The sequence below is a fragment of the Oryza glaberrima genome, chromosome 3 (assembly GCF_000147395.1).
Source record: "Oryza glaberrima chromosome 3, OglaRS2, whole genome shotgun sequence".
In the NCBI taxonomy this organism is placed as follows: Eukaryota; Viridiplantae; Streptophyta; class Magnoliopsida; order Poales; family Poaceae; genus Oryza; species Oryza glaberrima.
This window is the reverse complement of record NC_068328.1, coordinates 35158600-35180729: the sequence shown is the minus strand read 5'-3', so window position 1 is coordinate 35180729 and position 22130 is coordinate 35158600. Positions and strand designations below refer to the sequence as shown.

Genomic DNA, 22130 nt, shown 5'->3' with positions numbered 1-22130 from the left:
GAACAAAAGATCTATTTTTAGTCCCGGTTGGGAACAAAAGATCCCTATTATCTTTAGTCCCGGTTGGTGTTACCAACCGGGACTAAAGATCTATTTATAGTCCCGGTTGGTGTTACCAACCGGAATAAAAAATCGGCATGCGCAACATGGGCGGCGGAGAGTACGAGGCCAGATCGAGGAGGAGGAGGAGCAGTTAATATATTCTATCTCCTCGCTGGCCTTATCTCTTCCACCATATCTCTTCCTCTTCCTCCTCCTCTCCTTTTAACTTCTCTCCTCTAACTCCTCTTCTCCTTTTCCTCTTTCTCCTCTACGAGCGCCGGCGGGTGGAGGGCCTGGTGGCCGGCGGTGTGCCGGCGGCGCGGCGCGGAGGCCCAGGCGGCCTCACGGCCTCGCGGGCGGCGCGGCGCTAGGCGGTGCTGCGGCGCGGCGGCCCGGGTGGCCTCGCGGGTGGCGCGGTGGCTGGGCGGTGCGGGCGACGCCGTGGCTGGGGGCGGCGCGGAGGCTGGGCGGTGCGGCGGCGCGGCGGCCCGGGCGGCGCAGTGGCAGGTGGCGCGGCGGAGGATTTTTTTTCTTCTTCTTTTTAGAATTTGTGATTCGGATATGTGTATTTGATTTGTGTATGATGTGAATGTGATGTATCTGTGATGAATTTTGTAAAATTTGTGATGTATCGATTTGGGGAGTTGAGGATTTGAGGATTTGGGGATAATTTATTTGGGATTTTGGGATGGGGATGGGGATGGGGTCAAATCAATATAATGAAGAAAAGAAAATAATAATGGAGCAACCGGATCTAGCTTGTCTAGCTCTATCTTTAGTCCCGGTTGGTGTTACCAACCGGGACTAAAAAAGGCTCTATCTTTAGTCCCGGTTGGTAACACCAACCGGGACTAAAAATGGATTTTTACTCCCGGTTTTTTCACCCACAATCTTTAGTCCTGGATTGGTAGTCCCGGTTTGAAAACCGGGACTACAGGGGGGTTACGAACCGGGAGTAAAGCCCTGTTCTCCACCAGTGTAAGCCAACCCTAGAAACTACAAACCACCATAAAACCAAGCAAAGCCAAAAAATTAAACCACCACATTAAAGCATTTTCTTCATCTTATTTTTCACCAGACTAATTCATTCATTTTTCTCATGTGCAAAGTATGAAAACTTGCAGCAGATGGAATATAACTACCTCCCAAATTAAGTACTACTAATGGGGACTGCATGCAGTTCATATATGTACATATTAGTAGCTAGAATATGCCCGTATTTTGTTACGGATTAAAAAGAGAATCATATGGTACGGTATTACATATTCACGTGGGAAAAATATATAGACGATATACAATAATATATCCACTTCGCTATCTAGTTGAATCAAGCTGTTTCTAGTAGTCTTCTTATTGTAGAGTACATTTGAGAACCTGCATGTCATTGATAGGGGCGGTGGTTGCCACCATGCACCATTGCCTTCTTTTAAAGTGGTATAGGTATTTCAAATATCCGAACATGAAAGCACAAATATATGTACACGTTTTTTTTTAACTAATTAACCTCCCATGCGAGATTTTGTGCAGAAAGAACTAGATTTAAAAGTAGAACGTACTGTATTTAATATACATCTCTATCTGTTTACATGTATACATCTATAACTATCTTGATCGATCTATCCCGTTATAATCTAATCTAGACCTGGAGACGGAGACGGAGACGGCGAAGGGGCCAACTCGGCCTCCCCTTGTCTTCAAATTTTACATTGAATTTTATAGCTAGCTCGAGGAAATTTTGAAGAAAAAAACTAACACTATTGCCCCCTCCAACATAGATTTTTTAGTGTTTCCAGCCCACTTAGCATGACAACCAAATGATGCAAATTAATATAGATCCTTTTATCCTATCCTTTTATCCTATCAATGTGATAATTTTTAAGCCATCCAGAAAAAGATGTGGTACGTGACTCCTTTTTGCCATCTATCTCTTCTTAATATAGCACGCATGTACTAATGACATAAATTAGCTAATATATTGCACATATATATGGATCAGTCGATACAGGATACCAATCAAAAGCATCTAGAGGGATATGGATATTTTATTTATCTTCTTGTAAATACAGTATACCTCAGCGTGATACATATAAGCGTAAGTACACGCCTATATCTCTGACAATCTTTAATTTGGTCACTAATAATCGCACAGGCGACCATCATATCATATATATGTAAATTTTGCATAGTCATGATGTATTAATTGTACGTGCTAGAATTCAATTTCCTCTGATCTCCTCTCTCGAATATTGAAGTTCTGATATATATATATATATATATATATATATATATATATATATATATATATATATATATATATATATATATATATATATATATATATAGGTACTGCATGGTTTAATTATTAGAACTTGTGCCACTGATGATCATAGCTGCTTACCCCTGGCCTGCTGGTGGTGGAGTACACCTGCATGTTTGCATTGATCATAGTAGGATTATCAGGCTCCAACTCCTCCAGCTCTGCAAAGACCTCATCAGCTGCTGAAGGTTGGATGCCAAGTCCAGCGCCGGCGCCCTCCGTCGTCATCATCATGTTGGCCTTTTGGCCACCGAGCACGACGTCGGCGTAGAGATTGAATGGGGAGGAGGAAGAAGACGATGAGCTTGTGATCAGTGCAGGCTGCAGCTGGTTGGTCTGCTGCTGCTGCTGTTGCTTGTGGCGGCTGCTGGAGGCAGTAGCATGAGTACTGTGATGAGAACGGGCATATCCGGCGAGCACATTACGTTGCATCGGCCATGGGTGGTTGTGCTCCGCCGTGTAGGTGATCACCAGCATGTTGGGGTCGCTGCGGCTGCGCTCCACCTGCTTCCTCGCCATACATCCCTTTGAGCTGCTGCATCTGTAGTAACCCCTGCATCATCACCGCCCACAAAATCAACTCATCAGTGAATTATTATTTTTTAATTAATTTCCTGATCAACCGCATATATATAAAATTATTGTGCCTAGATATATACCCTTAGAATGCAGTGTATGAATGGTTTGATCAAATTTGAAGATGGCACAGTAATGTCAAACTGAGTCCACTAAGCCAGAATAATTGTTAATTCATCGAGAAATTTAATTAATTGTGAGTAAATTAAGCTTATCGATCCCTGTACTTGAAGTTTCATTTTTACCTTTTAAATTAATTTGAAAACGGCAAACATAGCTATTTTGTTCCAATTTTTGCCTCAAAAGTAAAAGCAACTTAATTTGTGGCAGTCTTGCAATATCTACTATTTCAACAATTAATAATGTTTGATTTACGCAATTTGCAATTGGGAGTATTAGTTTCTCACAAATGACACTACATTGGGTCATAATTGTGATGAATCACTTATTAGATCCCCATGTATATATGGAAGAATTCATTGATGATAGATTTACATTTTAGGGATTGCTTGGGCATAGGTGTATATATAACCCTTCAGACGGTACAATGTTGAAACTCCGACACAATCTGAAGTGATTATATACGTTTGATTAATCCATACATATCCATCCAAACCCTTATTAGGTCGTTCAAGTGCCATTGGAAGTTTGAAACCCAACACTACACAAATAATTAATCAATAATAGACAAGCATATTGTCTATTATGATGCTGTGGAATTATTTTTCTAAAAAAAATGTTTTGTATACTTGATTTGGATCATTGGAGATTTGGTATATTAAATGTGTATTGTGCAGTAAATTAATTTTGGGTTCTATCACGTTGGTTGGCTTTGGCTGATAAGTTATACAAAAGTAAACGAAGCAACCGAAAATAATTTTAGGTTAGGCCTTTTATATACTATTTATACCATTAGTGGTAAAAAGCCAAGGTTGGAAATAAGTTTAAAATAAAAAAGGAGGATAATTTAAAATTAACTTTAAAATAAATGAGTAAATGACCTTTTATCACCAAAGTTTCACTTTGGACTACCCTTTAAAACATCTTTTTTCTTTGGACTAGATTAGTTTGCCTTTGTTTCACTTTGAACCATCTCAAAAACTTTTTTCGAGCACATAAATGACTGTAACCACATCAACACCCATAAACCGCTAACTTCATGGCTCACATGTAGACTATTCTTCACAAGATTAGAGGGTAGATGCACTAGAAAAGTGACTTGGGGTGGTCCAAACTGCAACAATGATAATCTTACCTAGTCTAAAGTGAAAATATTAGCTAGAGGGTAGCCCAAAAAGTGAAACTTTGGTAATAAAAGGTGGACCAAAGTGCAATTAACTCTATTTAAATTGTGTCAATGACTTATAAGCCAACAAGCAAATAATGGGGAACCTCATGTAATCTAGCTAAGTAATAAACCCAAAGTTGTGGCTTACTAACAAAAAATGTTGTCTGAATTGAAAATTTGGGGGGGGGGGGGGGGGTACAGATATATAGGCAACATATCCTATGCACACAGGCCCTCACGTGTACACACGTGCACACCAACTAAAAAATGTCACCAAAAAATCTAGAAAAAATCATACACATACTTTCAATTGTATTACACCTAGGGTTAAAATCTTAACGTCAGATTCATTATATTTTAGCCGTAACAAAAAAAACAAAAAATCTGACAGTTTTAAGGTTGCAATTTTGTCAGAATTTTATCTTTTTTGTTATTCTCTATGTAGAATGAATTTGAAGATGCGACTTTGCACGTAGATGTAATACTACTGAAAGTATATGTATGAATTTTCCTAGAATTTTTTGTGATAATTTTTAGTTGGTGTACACGGTGTGTACATGTGAGGGCCTGTGTGCATAGGATACGCTCCCAGATATATATGTACTTCCTTATTCCATATGTAAGCCATTTAAAACTTATGTGCAAGAATTAAAAAAAAAATAGCTCAAGCGACTTTTGTTACCCTTTATTTATATTGTTTTGGAAAATATTGGTAGTTTATTTATGAGAAAATTATAATTAATTTGGCAAGAGAAACCATAAATATAAGTTTTTTTTACACCGAAACCATAAATATAAGTTGAAATTAAAAGATGCCTGCAAATTTTGAAACAACATACTTTTAGAGTTTAAAAAAGGCTAAGATGGCTTACACTTGGACTCATAGGGGATCAGTATATATATATTTCAAAAGTTGTTTAATTATGACAAACCAATTGAAATTGTCTAAACAAGAAATATGGAAGCTGCTTGTTAGCTAGTTAATTAGCTTATAAAAAAGGATGGCCATGATTTTGATGCTTTTGCCCAGAGATACAGTACCTGCAGAAATATGAGCAATAAATATTAATAAACTTACATAATATAAAATGAATATAATTAATACCTAGAGGGAACATAATATAACTAAGCAGTAAGCACACAATAGGAATGAACGAAACATATATATCTGATGAGATATCTCTTGATTCCAATAAACTTCGTATAAATTGGATCGGTCATTAAGTATAAAAATATTTATGCAGAAAGTGATTAATTGTTTATCAAGAATGGGAGGAATAGGAATGATTGAAAGATATTTGATGAGATCTTGATGCAAATAAACTTCATGTATGAATCGGGTCATTAGGTACAAGATATATATGAACAGATCGATTAAGTGAGCGCGTGTCAAAAAAAAAAAAAAAGAGGGGAAGAAACAGATGAAAATATGGCCGGTTTACCGTGGATAAGGAGAGCCTTTGATGGGTTTCTGGCCGTACTTCCTCCATGCCCATAGATCAGACGGGATCACCTCTCCTCCACCTCCACGGCTACTCGTCGCTGGCGGCGCCGGGATGCACACCACTTTCTTCACCTCATTCTTCCTGTAGTATATATGCCAAAGGATGCAACCAAGTAATTAATTAATTGCTTGAAAATAAACTAACACTAAATAGTTAAGACTTTTGATTAATTGGAAATCGATTGATGTAAGTATTCCTCGCTCATTAGAGAAACGTGAAAAGCAAATTAGGAGGAACTGAAGTCAAGTATGATTTAGTTCCAAACCTGTCAAAGAGTTATGTGTACATGTACAGTTGCTAGATATGAGCATTAATACTGAAAACGGCCATATGCGAGCAGTAAAACTCTGAGAAGAGTAAGATCGAGTTAATATTAATTTGGCGATATGGGTAGGGGGTGCAAGCATCAAATGCCAATCCATGAAATCCTGCTAGCTTGCTTAAATGTGATGAAGTCAGAATTAATGACGACTCATATATATATAATCTGTCAGTATATGTAATGGATCGAAAGGAATGCTGAAAATGAGAGCCAAAGATATCTGCACACACACACATGCATGAACTAATACAAAGATCAAAGTGACAAAAAGAAGCGGTAACACAAAGCCGGGATCGATCAGAGGGATGCAAATCATCAATTGAAGGAAGGACCAAGATGTGTATACATTAAGGAAGAAGAGGAGTGATCGAAATATGAATCCAATTAATTAGAGAACTAATTAATAATGTTAAGAGCTAGCTAGCATGCCAAACCTTTTCATCATTTGATGATGAGCAGACGGCGTCAGTGGCGAGATCCTGATGGCTTCTTCTCCATCATCGGCAGCGCCTGCGCCTCCGCCGCCCATCACCACGTCGCCGCCGCCACAGAGGGCGTGCTGGGAGATCTGGAGAGCAAGCGACCGCGGCATCCCGTAGCCGGCGTCGCCGGGTGTGAGGTGGTGGTATGAGTCGACGACCGTGGATGGCGGCCCCGCCGTCTCGAACGGCACAGGTGCGTCGGTGTAAGCGATGGTGGTAGGGCGCCGAAGCTCTCCGTGGTGGTGGTGGTGGTAAGGGATGGTGATCTGGGGGGCGGGATAGTATTGGTGAGGCGCCTGAGGCATGGGAGGAGGAGGAAGAGGATGCAGAGGTGAGGGGTGGTGGTGAGGGGTGGAGACGAGGAATGCGCGTGCATTGGCACGGGCCACGACGTCGGCGAGGTCGCCAGCAGCAGCAGCTTGAGCAGTGGCGGCGTTGGCAGCCTCCTCCTCCATCATATCCATAGTGGCGTGCTCGCTCTTTCTAGTTTCTGTCTGATGCTTAATTAGCTGCTGCTGCTGTTGCTGCTGCCTATTCAGTATTCACTAGTAGCTAGTACTGGTACACACACTCCCACTCCCGTCCAGCCTTGCCTGCAGGAGCACTAGTAGTGCACGCACTCACAGTGCTACTGGCCGGCTACTACCAGCTCGATTGATCTCTGAATCTCTCTCTTTTTCTCTCTCTCACATGCATGCATGATAGCATATGAGCATGAGAGAGCAGAGAGTTCGATTGCTCGATCGATGATCGGTATGTATATGAGTGGGATGCATGCAGAGTCAGATCGATCGATACTAGATATCGAGAACGAGGTAGCAAAGGAAAGGAAGATATATAGCTGCTAGGTGGCAAACGCGTCGTGTTTTGAGTCGGTCGTCGCAGAGACCATGGATCGATCAGCTGATAGTATTTATTTGGCCACCACACAAGCTACAAGCTACAGCGCGAAGCAACTGTTCGCCCCACACACCAACTGTAGATGGATGCATCCCCCCCCCCCCCCCCCCCCCAGCCTATTGCAACACAGCAAGTCAGATATATGCGGCAACCAACAAGCTAGCTGCTCTCGCTCGATCGATGATGGCCACACCACCATATGCGCATTCTTCGTCCTCTGCTACTACCTGTAGCCTGTAGCTTCCTTTTATTTTCCCCTCCTCTTCTTCTCTCCTTGCAATATATATTTGCTCCTCCGATCCGTATCCGTATGCATGAGAGAGAGAGAGAGAGAGAGAAAGAGAGAGAGAGAAGCTAGATAGCTTGCTTAGCTAGAGGAAAACGACGAGGGGACAGAGACATGGTGGCACTTATGATAGAGAGAGAAGAGAGGGAGAGGGAGAGTGAGCCGGGCATGCAGAGATGCAGATGCAGTAGGGCATGCAACCTGCCTTTGCCTTCATTTGTTGGCTCCCCTGTTTCTTTCGCTACATGATATCTCACTTTCATCCCCCTTCTTTCAGCACCTTTTGTTTTCCATCATTTCGGTTGCGTCTCTTGCCAATTAACTTAATTAGGACACTGCTTTCCACATTGATGCGTGCATATATATTATTATTATTATTTATATTCTATTCCTATTTTTATACTTAATTATTTATTGACCTGTTACTGTCTAATAATGTGTGCATCGGTAGTGTTGTGGTTTTCTATACTTAGGGCGATTCCATTACAAAATCTATTATATTATTAAAGGAATAGAAAAAGGAGCCTCCACGTTCGTTCTTATGGTCTAGAAATTCTCATATTAATCGGAGAAAAAGAAAAGTCAGAGTCCATATAGAAATACAATTTAGAAATAGTTGAAATTCGGAATTAAAAAAATAAGGAATATTAGAAGAGGAGACTAGAGTCCATATAGAAATACAATTTAGAAATAGATGAAATTCAAAATTAAAAATAAGGAATATTAGAAGAGGAGACTAGAGTCCATATAGAAATACAATTAGGAAATAATAGAAATTCGGAATTAAAAATACTGGATGGCAGTACAGACAGTCCCTTAAAAATAAGGAATATTAGAAGTAGAGTGTATAGAGTCCATATAGGAATTTAAAACTAACTAAAATTTGAAATAAAAAAGTGCCTCCACGTTCACTCTCATGACGTAGAAATTCTCATATTAATCGGAGAAAAATAAAAAGAAGAGTCCATATAGAAATACAATTTAGAAATAGCTGAAATTCGGAATTAAAAAATAAGAAATATTAGAAGAGGAGACTAGAGTCAATATAGAAATACAATTTAGAAATAGTTAAAATTCGAAATTAAAAAATAAAGAATATTAGAAGAGGAGACTAGAGTCCATATAGAAATACAATTAGAAAATAACTGAAATTCGGAATTAAAAATAAGGAATATTAGAAGTAGAGTATAGAGTCCAAATAGAAATACAATTAAGAAAAAATAGAAATTCGGAATTAAAAAATTAGGAATATTAGAATTAGAGTATAGAGTTCATATAGGAATTTAAAACTAACTAAAATTCAGAATTAAAAAGAGCCTCCACGTTCGTTCTCATGACCTAGAAATTCTTACATTAATCGGAAAAAAATAAAAAGCAGAGTCCATATAGAAATACAATTTAGAAATAGCTGAAATTCGGAATTAAAAAATAAGGAATATTAGAAGAGAAGACTAGAGTCCATATAGAAATACAATTTAGAAATAGTTGAAATTCGGAATTAAAAAATAAGGAATATTAGAAGAGGAGACTAGAGTCCATATAGAAATACAATTAGGAAATAACTAAAATTTGGAATTAAAAAATTAGGAATATTAGAAGTAGAGTATAGAGTCCTTATAGAAATACAATTAGGAAATAATAGAAATTCGGAATGAAAAATAAGGAATATTATAAGTAGAGTATAGAAATATAATTAAGAAAAAAAATAGAAATTCGGAATTAAAAAATAAGGAATATTAGAAGTAGAGTATAGAGTCTATATAGGAATTTAAAACTAACTAAAATTCGGAATAAACATAATAAAATGAAAAGTAGTGTTTAGAGTCCATATAAAAATACAATTTACAAATAACTAAAATTAGAAATTAAGAAAAACATGAGAAGAAGAGTTTAAAGTCAATATAGGAATACAATTTAGAAGTAACTGAAATTTGAAATTAAAAATTAAAGATTATTGAAAGATGAGTTTAGAGCCCACATAAAAATATAATTAGAAATAATAAAAATTCAGAATTAAAAAAAAAATATTAAAAGACAAGTCTAGAGTCCATATAGGAATATATATATATATATAATTTAAAAATAACTAAAATTTGATATTAAAAATAATTAATAACTAACACGTATATAAAATACAATATGAATATTACACATTAGTTGTTTCGTAAAGTTATTGCAAAATTTAAAATTATGCTGTCATTGTAATATATTTTAATAATATAATGAGAAAACATATATGCTATTATATGAGAGAAAATATAATGATGCTAACCGCGCAATCTGCGCGGGCCACTATACTAGTTACAATTAATTAAGGTTCTCGACATTTATCAATAGTCGGTTTTTTAGTTTTCAAAAATAATCCATTATATATTTATATATGTGCACCATTAACATGATGGTGCAAACGTGATTGCATGAGTCCACCCACTAAGAATCATATATTGTGTTTGTGTGTTTACATACACACACACACACCTGTCTATCCTTAGTTGGTCAAGAGGCTGGACATATTAATTATAGTACTTCTTTTGAAAAAAAATTATTGCACATGTGTATACGTTTCTTTTTGGACTTCAATTTTAACACAAGAACTCTATTATATACAATATATAAAAGTAATTGATCACTACAGGAAAAATTCACTATTGCCATGAAAATGTTGCAACCACATATGAGTTCTGGCAGTATAGTTTATACTATTACCAATATTTTTTGGTTTTGCCGTAGTGAATGTATCTTATTGCAATGTTTATTTTGTGGCAATATAAATATTTGTTACCATAAAATTAAAATTGTAGCAACAACCTAATTAAAACAACGAGTTATATTACGTACCACAGCTAACAATGATTTTAGAATTGAAGCAATACATATCTATTGCCATGATTTTGGCTCTAATGCACTAATTTTTTCGTGCCAAAAGATCAATTTCCTTGTAGTTGAAAAACCTTGTTTTTTATAATAACCTTAAATAATAAAATACATTAAATACAATAGATATCATTGGGACTAATTAAGAGAATCACTACAAAAGTTTTCCTAAACTTATGTCATGAAAAGTATACTGAATATGCCAGACTATATATACAAGTCCAAATAAGCACTGAACATATATGCACAGAGAAAGGACCGTTCTCAATATATTGATTACTGTAAGTCTCTAGTGTCACTAGCCTAACCAATTAAAGATGAGTATGCACAGGTGCATTTTTGGCTTTAATTTACTAGCATTGTTGTTGTGCCACTTTCTCTTTAGTTTTAGTGAATTTAACATGTAGTACGTGCACTCAATCAGAATTTTACAACATGCTTTAGTCGCGCTAATTAACCTGTACTGACATTCCGTCACAAAAACACTGACTTGCTAGAATAACTATAGGGCATGCATGCATGTGGTTTTTTTTTTATAAAAAATGGTATGCATGATTTACTTGCATTTGTTATTATTAGTGTTGTCCTAGTATATTGTTGGTACAATATGGTCGGACCCATTAACTGGCGAGGGCGTGCGGAAGGTCTCAACCCTGCAGGTTATTAGCATGCATTATTATTGGCATCCAATGATATCTACACCTTCACATATGATCTTTACACGGTTAGAAAATTATTTTTTTTGCACAATTTTTGCTGTCGATTGATTAGATGAGATAAAAAATACACCAGAAAATTACGATCCATTGATGAGCTTACTGAAGCTAAGGATGCATTGTATGTCAAAATTACTGAAGGATATGACTACTTGATTCTACATACCATGGTTTTGATTCTAGTTTTATTTAAAATTAAAACTAATATCTCCTTTGTACTGAATTAAGTAATTTTGGAAGAAAAGCAGAGGAACTCAATCCAAAGGAAAAAAAAAATCCTATGTGCACACGTTTGGTTTGTAGGACTGCATTAAAGTAATTAATACTCTAGATTTTGGAGGAATTTTAGCATGAAGTCTAACTTTAGGTTTGCAAATTCCTTTCGGACTTCCGATGCATTCTCTCTCTTTCTCTCTGCATTATTTCTCTACCAAATCAAAATGTGAACTTAATTAAATATGATGTGTTTTTCTTGTGGTACATTCAAACATTTCGGTAGTATTGTTTTCTATAGGATTTATCATGGTGTGAGTTGTGACATTTTAATTCCGTGTTTTCCTATTCTTGTACTTTAAGAATCTAGTTTGCGTTTCAAATGAGCTCTAAAATAGTTATGTGTATGTTTAGTTGATGCAGACAACATCATGTACTAGTAGCAACGAGCAAGTTTTTTCTTTGTGATTTAGGGAATTAATTAATTACTCCATTTGTTTCATATCGTAAGATTTTCTAGCATTATCCACATTTATATAGATGTTAATGAATCTAGACAGATGGACAATTCTATAAAATCTTACATTGTAAAAACAGATGAAGGAACTAATTAATAGTGCAGTCAACGAGTGGTAAGTTACTATATCAGGCTGGCTCGATCTGGATCGCATGCATGGACACCAAGTCACTGTGACATGATCCATCGAGCTAGCTAGCTGATGTGATGGATCAAGCGACAAAGCAACTTTGGACGGTAGGAGAGGGTACGCACGTACGTTCAATTTGATTAATTTATTAGCCGATAAATATTTTTCTTTGTATTTTTTTATATTTTTCTTTATATATAGGGAGAGAGAGATATATATAGAGATCGATATCTTACCACAATGCATGCATGATACTATCTTATATTATATCTTGATCGATCAGCAGCTAGCTGGTCCATCCATTGGTCCACAACTCCACACACACATATCGATCTCAATATCTTTATCTCTCTCTTTAATTTCTAGTTATTACTGTGCGCTTGGCTGCACACATAGCAGCATGCAGCAGGCAGCTTTTCTTACACTTCCCACAAAAGCAAACAAAATCCCAGAGCATCCTACTGTGCCCATCCCAGGGAAATGTACGTACTGTGCCAGAGCCACACTTCCACATTATTTTCGATCTCTACAATGAAATGCTTCTCAATTTAAAGCCGATCGATTGATTGGAATTTTTTACCTTCTTGAAGCGCTTGTTAGTTTGATTGAATTAATCATTATTCCGAGGAACACGGGTTAGTAACGACGAGAAGCACAGTGGTCCACGTTAGGTGAGCATAATTAATGACTTTTCAAGTCCTTGGGTGTGCTGTCATAACTGCTTTATTAGTAAGGAGTGTTCTTTTTACAGAACACTTGTTCGTGTAGTTGTGCGATTAGCTCTAAGTCCCTATCCTATCTCGATGAGTCTCTAGCTAGTTCACATTATGCGTTGGCATGCTTCCTTAAAGCCTGGTCATAATTTCGATTTCTCACGTGTCTCCCTAAGGTAGAACGAAATTTCTGAACGATATATTAACCCACATAAATTAATAAATAAGGAAACATGTCCTACTAAATAACTCGTTGAAGTAATTTCAAGCATATGCATGCTAGCAAATTAACTCAGGCAAATTGTGTTGCATGGCTGTAGCTAGATTGAGTGAAGTAGCTAGCTATAGCTAGCCTACAACATATATATCGTCTTAGCTTGCTTCGTCTTGGCGGCACCAAGATTCAATTCAACGGCAGCTCAGGAAAATGGGCCAGGCACCAATAGTTCCACTGAAGGATGTGCAGTGTGGACCTAATTACCTAACCTTGCTGTAGTTAAGTTGCAAAAGCACATTCACTGATTGATGAGCTTGGCTCTTTAGCTAAGGTACCTGGAGTTGTGTGTGTTGAGAATATAGAAATATAATGATTTAATATATTCCATAAATAAATCATGACATTACAGATGTATACTAGCATTAACGCATCATTAAATCTACACATGTAAACTAAGCAGTAAAACATGAACAGATCAAATATGTGCAACATGTCGAACACGTACCGAGGTGGCGGAAAGACCGGTTGCTCGGCAGGAACTACTCGCGGTTGTGAGCGTCGACGAAGGCGCGCAGCACGCAAGCGGAGAGGAAGGCGAGCCGTCGTGGACGAACAGGGAGCAGTCGCGCGAAGCGCTTCCCAAAAAACTTATTGCCGCCTTCTCCCGGTGCAGGACGTCGAAGGCAAAGGTTCCTGAGACCTACTCTCCCGATCGCAGGTGCACGCCGGCGAGCGGGATGGAGTAGTCTACGAGCGACGGCGCAGCACAGAGGAGGAGGCAAAGCCTAGATTGATTTCGTGTGTTTTGCGTGAAGGCGGCGGCTCGGTTTATATAGAGATAGGTTGCTTGATCAGCGCGCCCGCATGATCTCCACTCCGCGTAACCAAACCGGATAAGTCGCGCGTAACTTATCCGGACTCCACGCCGTTTTCACGCAGCGGATTTTTCGGAATGTTTCCAAAACAAAACAAATCCGAATTTTCCTGCAGCAAAACAAAACTTCAAAAGGAGGCTGCATCTGTGCAAGGGTGAGGAGCCAATTTTGCGGACCATTCGACGCGTACGTCGTGCACGCGCGCCGCCTGCCCTGCCAAGCCAGGCCAGGCCAGGCGAGGCGAGCGAGCGCGTGTTCCCCCTCTTCTCTCCACCACACATGCTTCAAGTAGCTAGGAGGGCATCCTCCTTTTAAGGAGGTCCCCCTCTCCTAGAATAAGCAAGGTGGTACTAAACTCCACATGCATGCCATCCCATGAGGTGGGCTTTTTTTATTTTCCAAAGAATTAATCTTCGAATGGGCCTTAGCCCATCTATTAATTCCAACAATCCCCCACTAAATCTCAAAATCGCACTGAGATTTGTCTTTTCCAATGTACTTTTATATACTAGCGGTTCGATGGAGACCGATCAAGGTTGAACATCCACCTAGAACTCCAAGCTACACTTACTCACAACTTGAACAATGGACTACGTCTTGAATTACAAGTCTTATGCAAGCAAGTTTCACTCAGAGTCTTATCTGGTACTAGACCGTCTGTAGACTACCCCTCGGGTGCAGCGTATAAGTCATACTCCTAGGTCTTTAATAAGCTTCCTAGAAGATTCACCCAAAATCTTCAAAGACTGCGACCAACAGTCAAGCTTACAAAGGTGAGTTCTTTCAAGAATGCTCTGCAAGACAGCATCTTCGCTAATTAAAGCCAACAGAACTCATTAAGGCATAGCCAACCTGCCTTGCAGCTCATGAGAGTACATACATCTTCACTTAGAGAGGATATAGATTGGTACTCTCCTCTAGTTTACTAATGGTTTGTTCTTCCCAGGTTCTAATTCACGGGATCTCCGATCACATAGACTGGGTTACCACCATAGTATAACTCACATGGGTCTCAAACCCATCTCTTTCGATGCATTATCTATCACATTTCGTGATAGTCCCTTCGTGAAAGGATCTGCCAGGTTTCTAGCTGTTTGGATGTAATCCAACACTATAACTCTAGAGTTTCTCAATTTCCTGACAGACTTCAATCGTCTTTTCACATGTCTAGACGATTTCATATTATCCTTAGAACTATTCACTTTGACAATTACCGTTTGATTGTCACAGTTCATAAGGATAGCCGGCACTGGTTTTTCAACAATAGGCAGATCCATTGATAGATCACGCAGCCATTCTGCCTCAACAGTAGCAGTATCCAGTGCCGTCAGTTCTGCTTCCATGGTTGACCTCGTCAAAATAGTCTGTTTGCAAGACCTCCACGAAACAGCACCACCACCCAGTGTGAAGACATATCCACTAGTGGCTTTGATCTCATCCACATCAGAGATCCAGTTAGAATCACTATATCCCTCCAGTACTGCAGGATACCCAGAATAGTGAAGCCTCAATTCCATAGTACCTTTCAGATAGCGCATTACTCGCTCAAGCCCACGCCAGTGATCATCTCCCGGATTAGAGGTAAACCGGCTCAACTTGCTCACATCAAAGGATATATCAGGCCTAGTTGCACTAGCCAGGTACATCAGCGAGCCAATGATTTGGGAGTATTCCAGTTGATTCCTAATAATTCTCTTGTTCTTGTGAAGCAACAAGCTAGGATCATAAGGTGTTGGAGAAGGCTTACTATCAATGTAGCCAAAGTGATTCAAGATCTTCTCCACATAATGGGACTGCAAGAGTGTAATCCCATTCTCACCTCTAATTAGCTTAATGTCCATTTGATAAACGAGAAGACCATGTGAGGCTGCTAGGGAAAGTAGCACACGAATTGTGGTCAATCTAGCAACAGGTGAGTAAGTGTCAAAGAAATCTTCACCTTCTTTCTGAGTATAGCCCTTAGCAACAAGCCGAGCCTTGTACTTTTCAATAGTACCGTCAGGCCTGAGCTTCTTCTTAAACACCCACTTGCACCCCACAGGTTTATACCCATAGGGTCACTCTGTCACCTCCTAAGTCCCGTTAGCGATAATGGAATCCATTTCACTACGGACAGCCTCCTTCCACTAGTCTGCATCAGGAGATGCTTATGCTTCTGAAATTGACTTAGGAGTGTCATCCACGAGGTACACAGTGAAATCATCACCAAAAAGACTTAGCCGTCCTTTGTCTTTTGCTCCTTCGAGGAGCTTCACTGTCATCCTCCTCAGTAAAATGTTCATGTGTATGTTCAGTTTGTTCTGGTGGTGTAATTGAACTGGGAATTATTTCAGAGGGTTGGCTAGAACTACTATGTGTATCCTTCATTGGGAAAAAGCTCTCAAAGAAGGTAGTATCACGAGACTCCATAATTGTACCAACATGCATGTCAGGTACCTCATATTTAACTATTAAAAATCTATAGGCAATGCTGTGGTGAGCATATCCCAGAAAGACACAGTCCACAGTCTTAGGTCCAAGTTTGCGCTTCTTCGTTATTGGTACATTGACTTTCGCCAAGCACCCCCATGTGCGCAAGTAAGAAAGTGATGGTTTTCTCCCAATCCATATCTCATATGGTGCTTTGTCCTTATTTCTATTAGGAACTCTATTTAACACATGATTCGAGGTCAACAATGCCTCCCCCCACCATGCCTTAGGTAATCCCACGGTGTCCAACATGGCATTCACCAAGTCGGTCAGTGTGCGGTTCTTCCTTTCAGCAATCCCATTAGACTCGGGAGAATAGGGAGGCGTCCTCTCATGTATAATGCCATGTTCCTCACAGAATAAGTCAAACTCGTTTGAGAAAAAACTCTCCACCACGATCAGACCTAAGTCTTTTTATCTTTCTGTCAAGTTGGTTTTTAACTTCTACCTTATAAATTTTAAAATAGTCTAGAGCCTCGTCTTTCATTTTCAACAAGTACACATAGCAAAATCTAGTAGCATCATCAATCAACCTCATGAAATATCGTTTTCTACCCTTCGTCAACACCCCATTCATTTCACAGATCTGAGTGTAGGAGTTCTAGAGGTGCCAAGTTTCTCTCCTCAGCAACCTTGTGAGGCTTGCGAGGTTGCTTTGATTGCTCACAACTATGGCACTTAGAACCTTTGACAATGGAAAACTTAGGAATTAAACACATGCTGGAAAGCCGAGACATCAAGCCAAAATTAATATGACATAAACGTGAGTGCCATACATTAGCCTCATCATCCACACTGCCACAAATATGGTTCACAGACTTATTGTAGAAATCAGAAAGGGAAAAGCGGAACAGTCCTCCGCACTCATAACCTTTACCAATAAAATATCCATGTTTAGACACGACTACTTTATTAGACTCAAAAACCAACTTAAATCCGTCTCTAGTCAGACGGGAGCCACTAACAAGATTCTTGTCGATAGAAGGGACATGCTGCACGTTCTTCAGCTGCACGATCTTTCCCGAAATAAACTTTAGATCTACCGTGCCAACACCATGAACAGAAGCATGTGACCCATCCCCATTAGGACGGTGGAACCCCGTGCGACCTGATAAGAAGAAAACAATGAGATGTCAGCACAAACATGTACATTGGCCCCTATATCAACCCACCAATTAGTAGACTGATTAACTGAAAAAACAGTAGGTAAATTACCATACCCGCTTCCATCTCCAGTGTTGCCAATGGTCACATTAGCAGACTTAGTGGTCTGCCCTGCAGGTGTCTTCATCCCCTTGCGTTGTGGACACTTCCTGGCCAGATGGCCAGGTTGACCACACACAAAGCAAGTCCTCTCATCCTGATTAGGATTGTTGTTGTTCTTCTTCTTCTTAAAGTTGGTGGTCTTCTGAGCTTTGTATTTCCCCTTGCTCTTGTTCTGGGCCTTGTGCACAACTTTGGCAGTGGACTGCCCACCATCGCCCTTAGACGCGGCATCTTTTTCCTAAGCTTTCTCCTCAACATCAAGAGATGCTATCAACCCCTCAACGGAGTATTCCTGTCTCTTGTGTTTGAGTGCAGTACCGAAATCTCTCCAAGATGGAGGTAGTTTCGCAATAATGCACCCGGCCACAAATTTGTCGGGTAAGACACACTTAAGGAGTTCGAGTTCCTTAGCCATGGTTTGTATCTCATGAGCCTGATCGACTACAGAACGGTTGTCAGACATCTTGTAGTCATGAAACTGCTCCATGATATACAGATCATTGCTAGCATCAGTAGCACCGAATTTAGTATTCAGTGCATCCCACAACTCCTTAGCGTCGGTCATATGCATATACACATCGACCAGACGATCGCCAAGCACGCTAAGAATGCATCCCACAAAGAGAGTAGTGGCCTCATTGAATTCTTTCTACTGATCAGCATTAAGAACGCCCATAGGCTTGCCAGTACTCACCCAGAAGCATTTCATAGCTGTCAGCCACAGAGTGACCCTGATCTGCCATCTCTTAAAGTGCACACCGGTAAATTTATCCGGCCTGTGCATCGGCAAAACCAGCCATAGTAAAATCACAGTGCGTATAATAAGGTTTTTGGATTGTTGAGAATATAGACATATAATGATTTAATATATTCCATAAATAAATCATGACATTACAAATGTATACTAGCATTAACGCATCATTAGATCTACACATGTAAACTAAGCAGTAAAACATGAACAGATCAAATATGCACAACATGTCAAACACGTACCGAGGTGGCGGAAAGACCGATTGCTCGGCAGGAACTACTCGCGGTTGCGAGCGTCGACGAAGGCGCGTAGCACGCGAGCGGAGAGGAAGGCGAGTCGTCGCGGACGAACAGGGAGCAGTCGCGCGAAGCGCTTCCCAAAAACCTTATTGCCGCCTTCTCCCGGTGCAGGACGTCGAAGGCAGAGGTTCCGGAGACCTGCTCTCCCGATCGCAGGTGCACGCTGGCGAGCGGGATGGAGTAGTCTACGAGCGATGGCGCAGCACAGAGGAGGAGGCAAAGCCTAGATTGATTTCGTGTGTTTTGCGTGAAGGCAGCGGCTCGGTTTATATAGAGATAGGTCGCTTGATCAGGGCGCCCGCACGATCTCCACTCCGCATAAACGAACCGGATAAGTCGCGCGTAACTTATCCAGACTCCACGCCTGTAACACCCTGAAAATTCGACCGATGAAATCAAAACACTAAAAATATGGATTTTCAAAAAACTTTTTAAATAAATTGCATCATGCCGATTTTGTTCGACTATTTTGTTGGATTCGGATTTCGGAGTTCATAAATCGCAAATAAAGAACAATTGATTAGGAATAAAACCCAAAATTAAATAAGTAAAATAAATGACTAGAATATGATTTAAAATAAGGTCGAGGTGAGATTGGAAACAAATAAAATATTGTCGCGACCATATTAGCAATAATCAAATTTTGGTACGATGAAATAAGAATTAACCCTAATTAAAAATTCAAATAAATTATATAAATGAACTATGGGTGATATTAAATTAGGGTAAATTTTTAATTAGGATAACACAAATATGGAGTAAACTCCAATTATACTAAAATTGGAATTTATAGGGCTATATTTAAATAGAAAATGGGCTAAAATTAGGATAAAATAGAAAAGTCACTGTTCATTGCACTCCAGGTGCTCGACACGGTCCCCCTAGCCCCGCCCCCCTCCCCTGCCGCGCGCGCCACTCGCCGCGTGCCGCCCGCCCGCGCGCCGCTCGCCCGCCGCGCCGCCGTCGCCATCATCGCCGTCGCGTCGCTGTCGGCCTCGCGCCGCGTGCCGCCGCCTCGAGCCCCGTACCGCCGCCTCGCGCCCCGCGCCGCGCGCCCGCCTGCCGCCGCGCACCCATCCCGTCGCCGCGCCGCGCGCTCGTCCCGTCGCCGCGCCATCGTCCTTTCGCCGTCGCCGTCCCGCGCCGCACCACCCTCCCATTGCCATCGCCGCCTTGCGCCCCGCGCCCACGCGTCGCTCGGCCGTCGCGTCGTCGCCTCGCGCCCCGCACCCTGCCGCGCCGCTCGCCCGTCGCATCGCCGCCTCGCGTCCCGCGCCGCGCCGCCCGCCCGTCGCCATCGCCGCCTGCCGCGCCGCACGCCGCCCGTCGCGTCGCCATAAGCCGCCGCCCTCCCCCTCTCCTCCTCCCCTCTCTACAAATACCCCCCTCCCTCTCCATTCTCCCCCACTCCATTCCCTCCTCCTCTCCCTCTTCCCCTCCTCCACACGCCGCCGTCGCCACGCCACCGCGCCGCCGCATTAGGCCGCCGCGCCACCGCTTTGAGCCACCGCGCCGCCTGCGCCGCCGTCGTCCGCGTCGCCGCCGCCGTCGTCATCGTCGCCGCCACTGCCGGTGAGCCGCCTTTCCCCCTTCGCGTCCACCGCCGTCGCCGCTCGGGTAGGGAGAGAGGGAGCCGAGAGAGAGAGAGGTAGGGAGGAGCCGGGAGGAGGAAGAAGAAAAGAAAAGAGAGAAGAGAGAGGAAGAAGGAAGGAAAAGAGAGGAGAAGAGAAAAAGAAAAGAAAAAGAAAGGAAAGAAGAAGAAAAAAAAAGGAGAAAAAGAAAAGGAAATAAATAGGAAATTAGAGGGAGATTAGGGAAGTTTAGAAAATCTAAAATAATTAGAATTTAGTTATAGATTAGTTATAGTCGTAGGATTGTGAAATTTGATATAAAATATGGATTATTCTTGGTAATTTCTATAAGAAATCAATTCGCGGTAGTAATTTAGATGTAATTAATAACTAAGCAAATAGATGAATTTTTATAGACTGTTATAGATTATTTTTGAATAATCTCTAGAACTAATCGACTCACGGTATAAATTCGGATTTAATCACTAGGAATTTCAGTCGTATATTATATTTAATCGTTTAGTCCTAGACTAAAATTAAATCGTATAATATTATAATTTTAGGATTCCGTCCGATATTTAGCTTGCGATAGAAATTTCCAACCTATTCAATGGATATAATGCTCGGGTAGATTAAATTAAAAACTTATGATAACAAAATATTTATACCCGCGAAATAGTTTAGGATATAAAAATCGAAATTGGGTTTGCCTTAGTTCGCGAATAGTAAAGTTAATATAAAAGAATCGACTTACGCGTTCGACTTCCATTTGGATTTATTTGGATTTTTATTTGAATTCTAACCGAATTCAAATCAATTTTCGCACGTAACTATAGAGCCCGAGGGAGTTGCGGATCCAAGTGAAGGCCAAGACCCGCAAGACTTTGAGCAAGGCAAGTCATCACTATCCCTTGAACATATTGATCCCAATTGCGAAATTATTTTGTTTACAAATAAAATTGCATGCAATGATAAACATCCTACTTGTGATTATGCCATGCCTTGATTATTGTTTACCCTTAAAATCCTTGTAACCATGTTTACGTATGAGTCCCTAGTCAATTATGACAATTGCTTAGAAATGCTATTTTAGAATCATGCATACTCATATTTATCAAATGTTATGTGCTTGGGCAATTACCTTTGGGAAGGTAATTGAGATGCGGCATGTGGAGACATGAGCGTTACATTGCCATGATGTTGATGACATGATTTGTGAAAGGAGAAATAAAAACTAAACAACTGTTTTTGACTGGGGCGGCTGGAGGATTTGGGTGGTGTCCGGAAAAGGCTAGTGCTGTCCTTGGTCAGTTAAGGACCGAGCCATGAAGTTAAGCATGAAACGACCCCCGTATAACCACACTTCTTGTATGGGTATAGACCTAGCGGAGTAGATGGCTGAGCGGAGGCAGTATCCATGCGTAGTGGTCTTCTTTTAGGTGTGTGATGCGACAAGCAGTCTGCTGGCGGATGCCCGGTTCGGATGGCTAGGTGGATGGCGGATGCCTGTTCCGGATGGTCAGAGGCTGGCTTGGCAATACTACATGAGGATACCCATAAGAGAACAATCATGATGGACTGGGTTCAACGACAAAAAGCAACGTAGGAGTGTGTGTTTTTCCCTTCCCGGGAACGCCAGAACTCCTCTCACTGCTAGAAACGTATGACGCCTAGAGTGCATGAGGACTAAAGTTCATGGAGCGGGTACTGCCAATGCGAGGTTATCGAAAAGCTTTGCCGTGATGCGTCTCATGTGTTGGGACGAGGCTCATGTGTTGGGCAGTCGCGGAGTGCGGGTAAA

General features: G+C 40.7%; 1 protein-coding gene across 1 annotated transcript; it reads right to left on the bottom strand.

The window, feature by feature from the left end:
• Window positions 1-2361: 2361 nt before the first annotated feature.
• On the bottom strand, window positions 2362-7484 carry LOC127765885 (probable WRKY transcription factor 15). Its single transcript, XM_052290851.1, has 3 exons — window positions 6485-7484; window positions 5666-5809; window positions 2362-2912 (listed from the first exon to the last, which is right to left on the bottom strand). Exons 1-3 carry the CDS (start codon window positions 6994-6996, stop codon window positions 2405-2407), a joined length of 1164 nt encoding a protein of 387 aa, XP_052146811.1. The 5' UTR covers window positions 6997-7484; the 3' UTR covers window positions 2362-2404.
• Between the last annotated feature and the right edge of the window lie 14646 nt (window positions 7485-22130).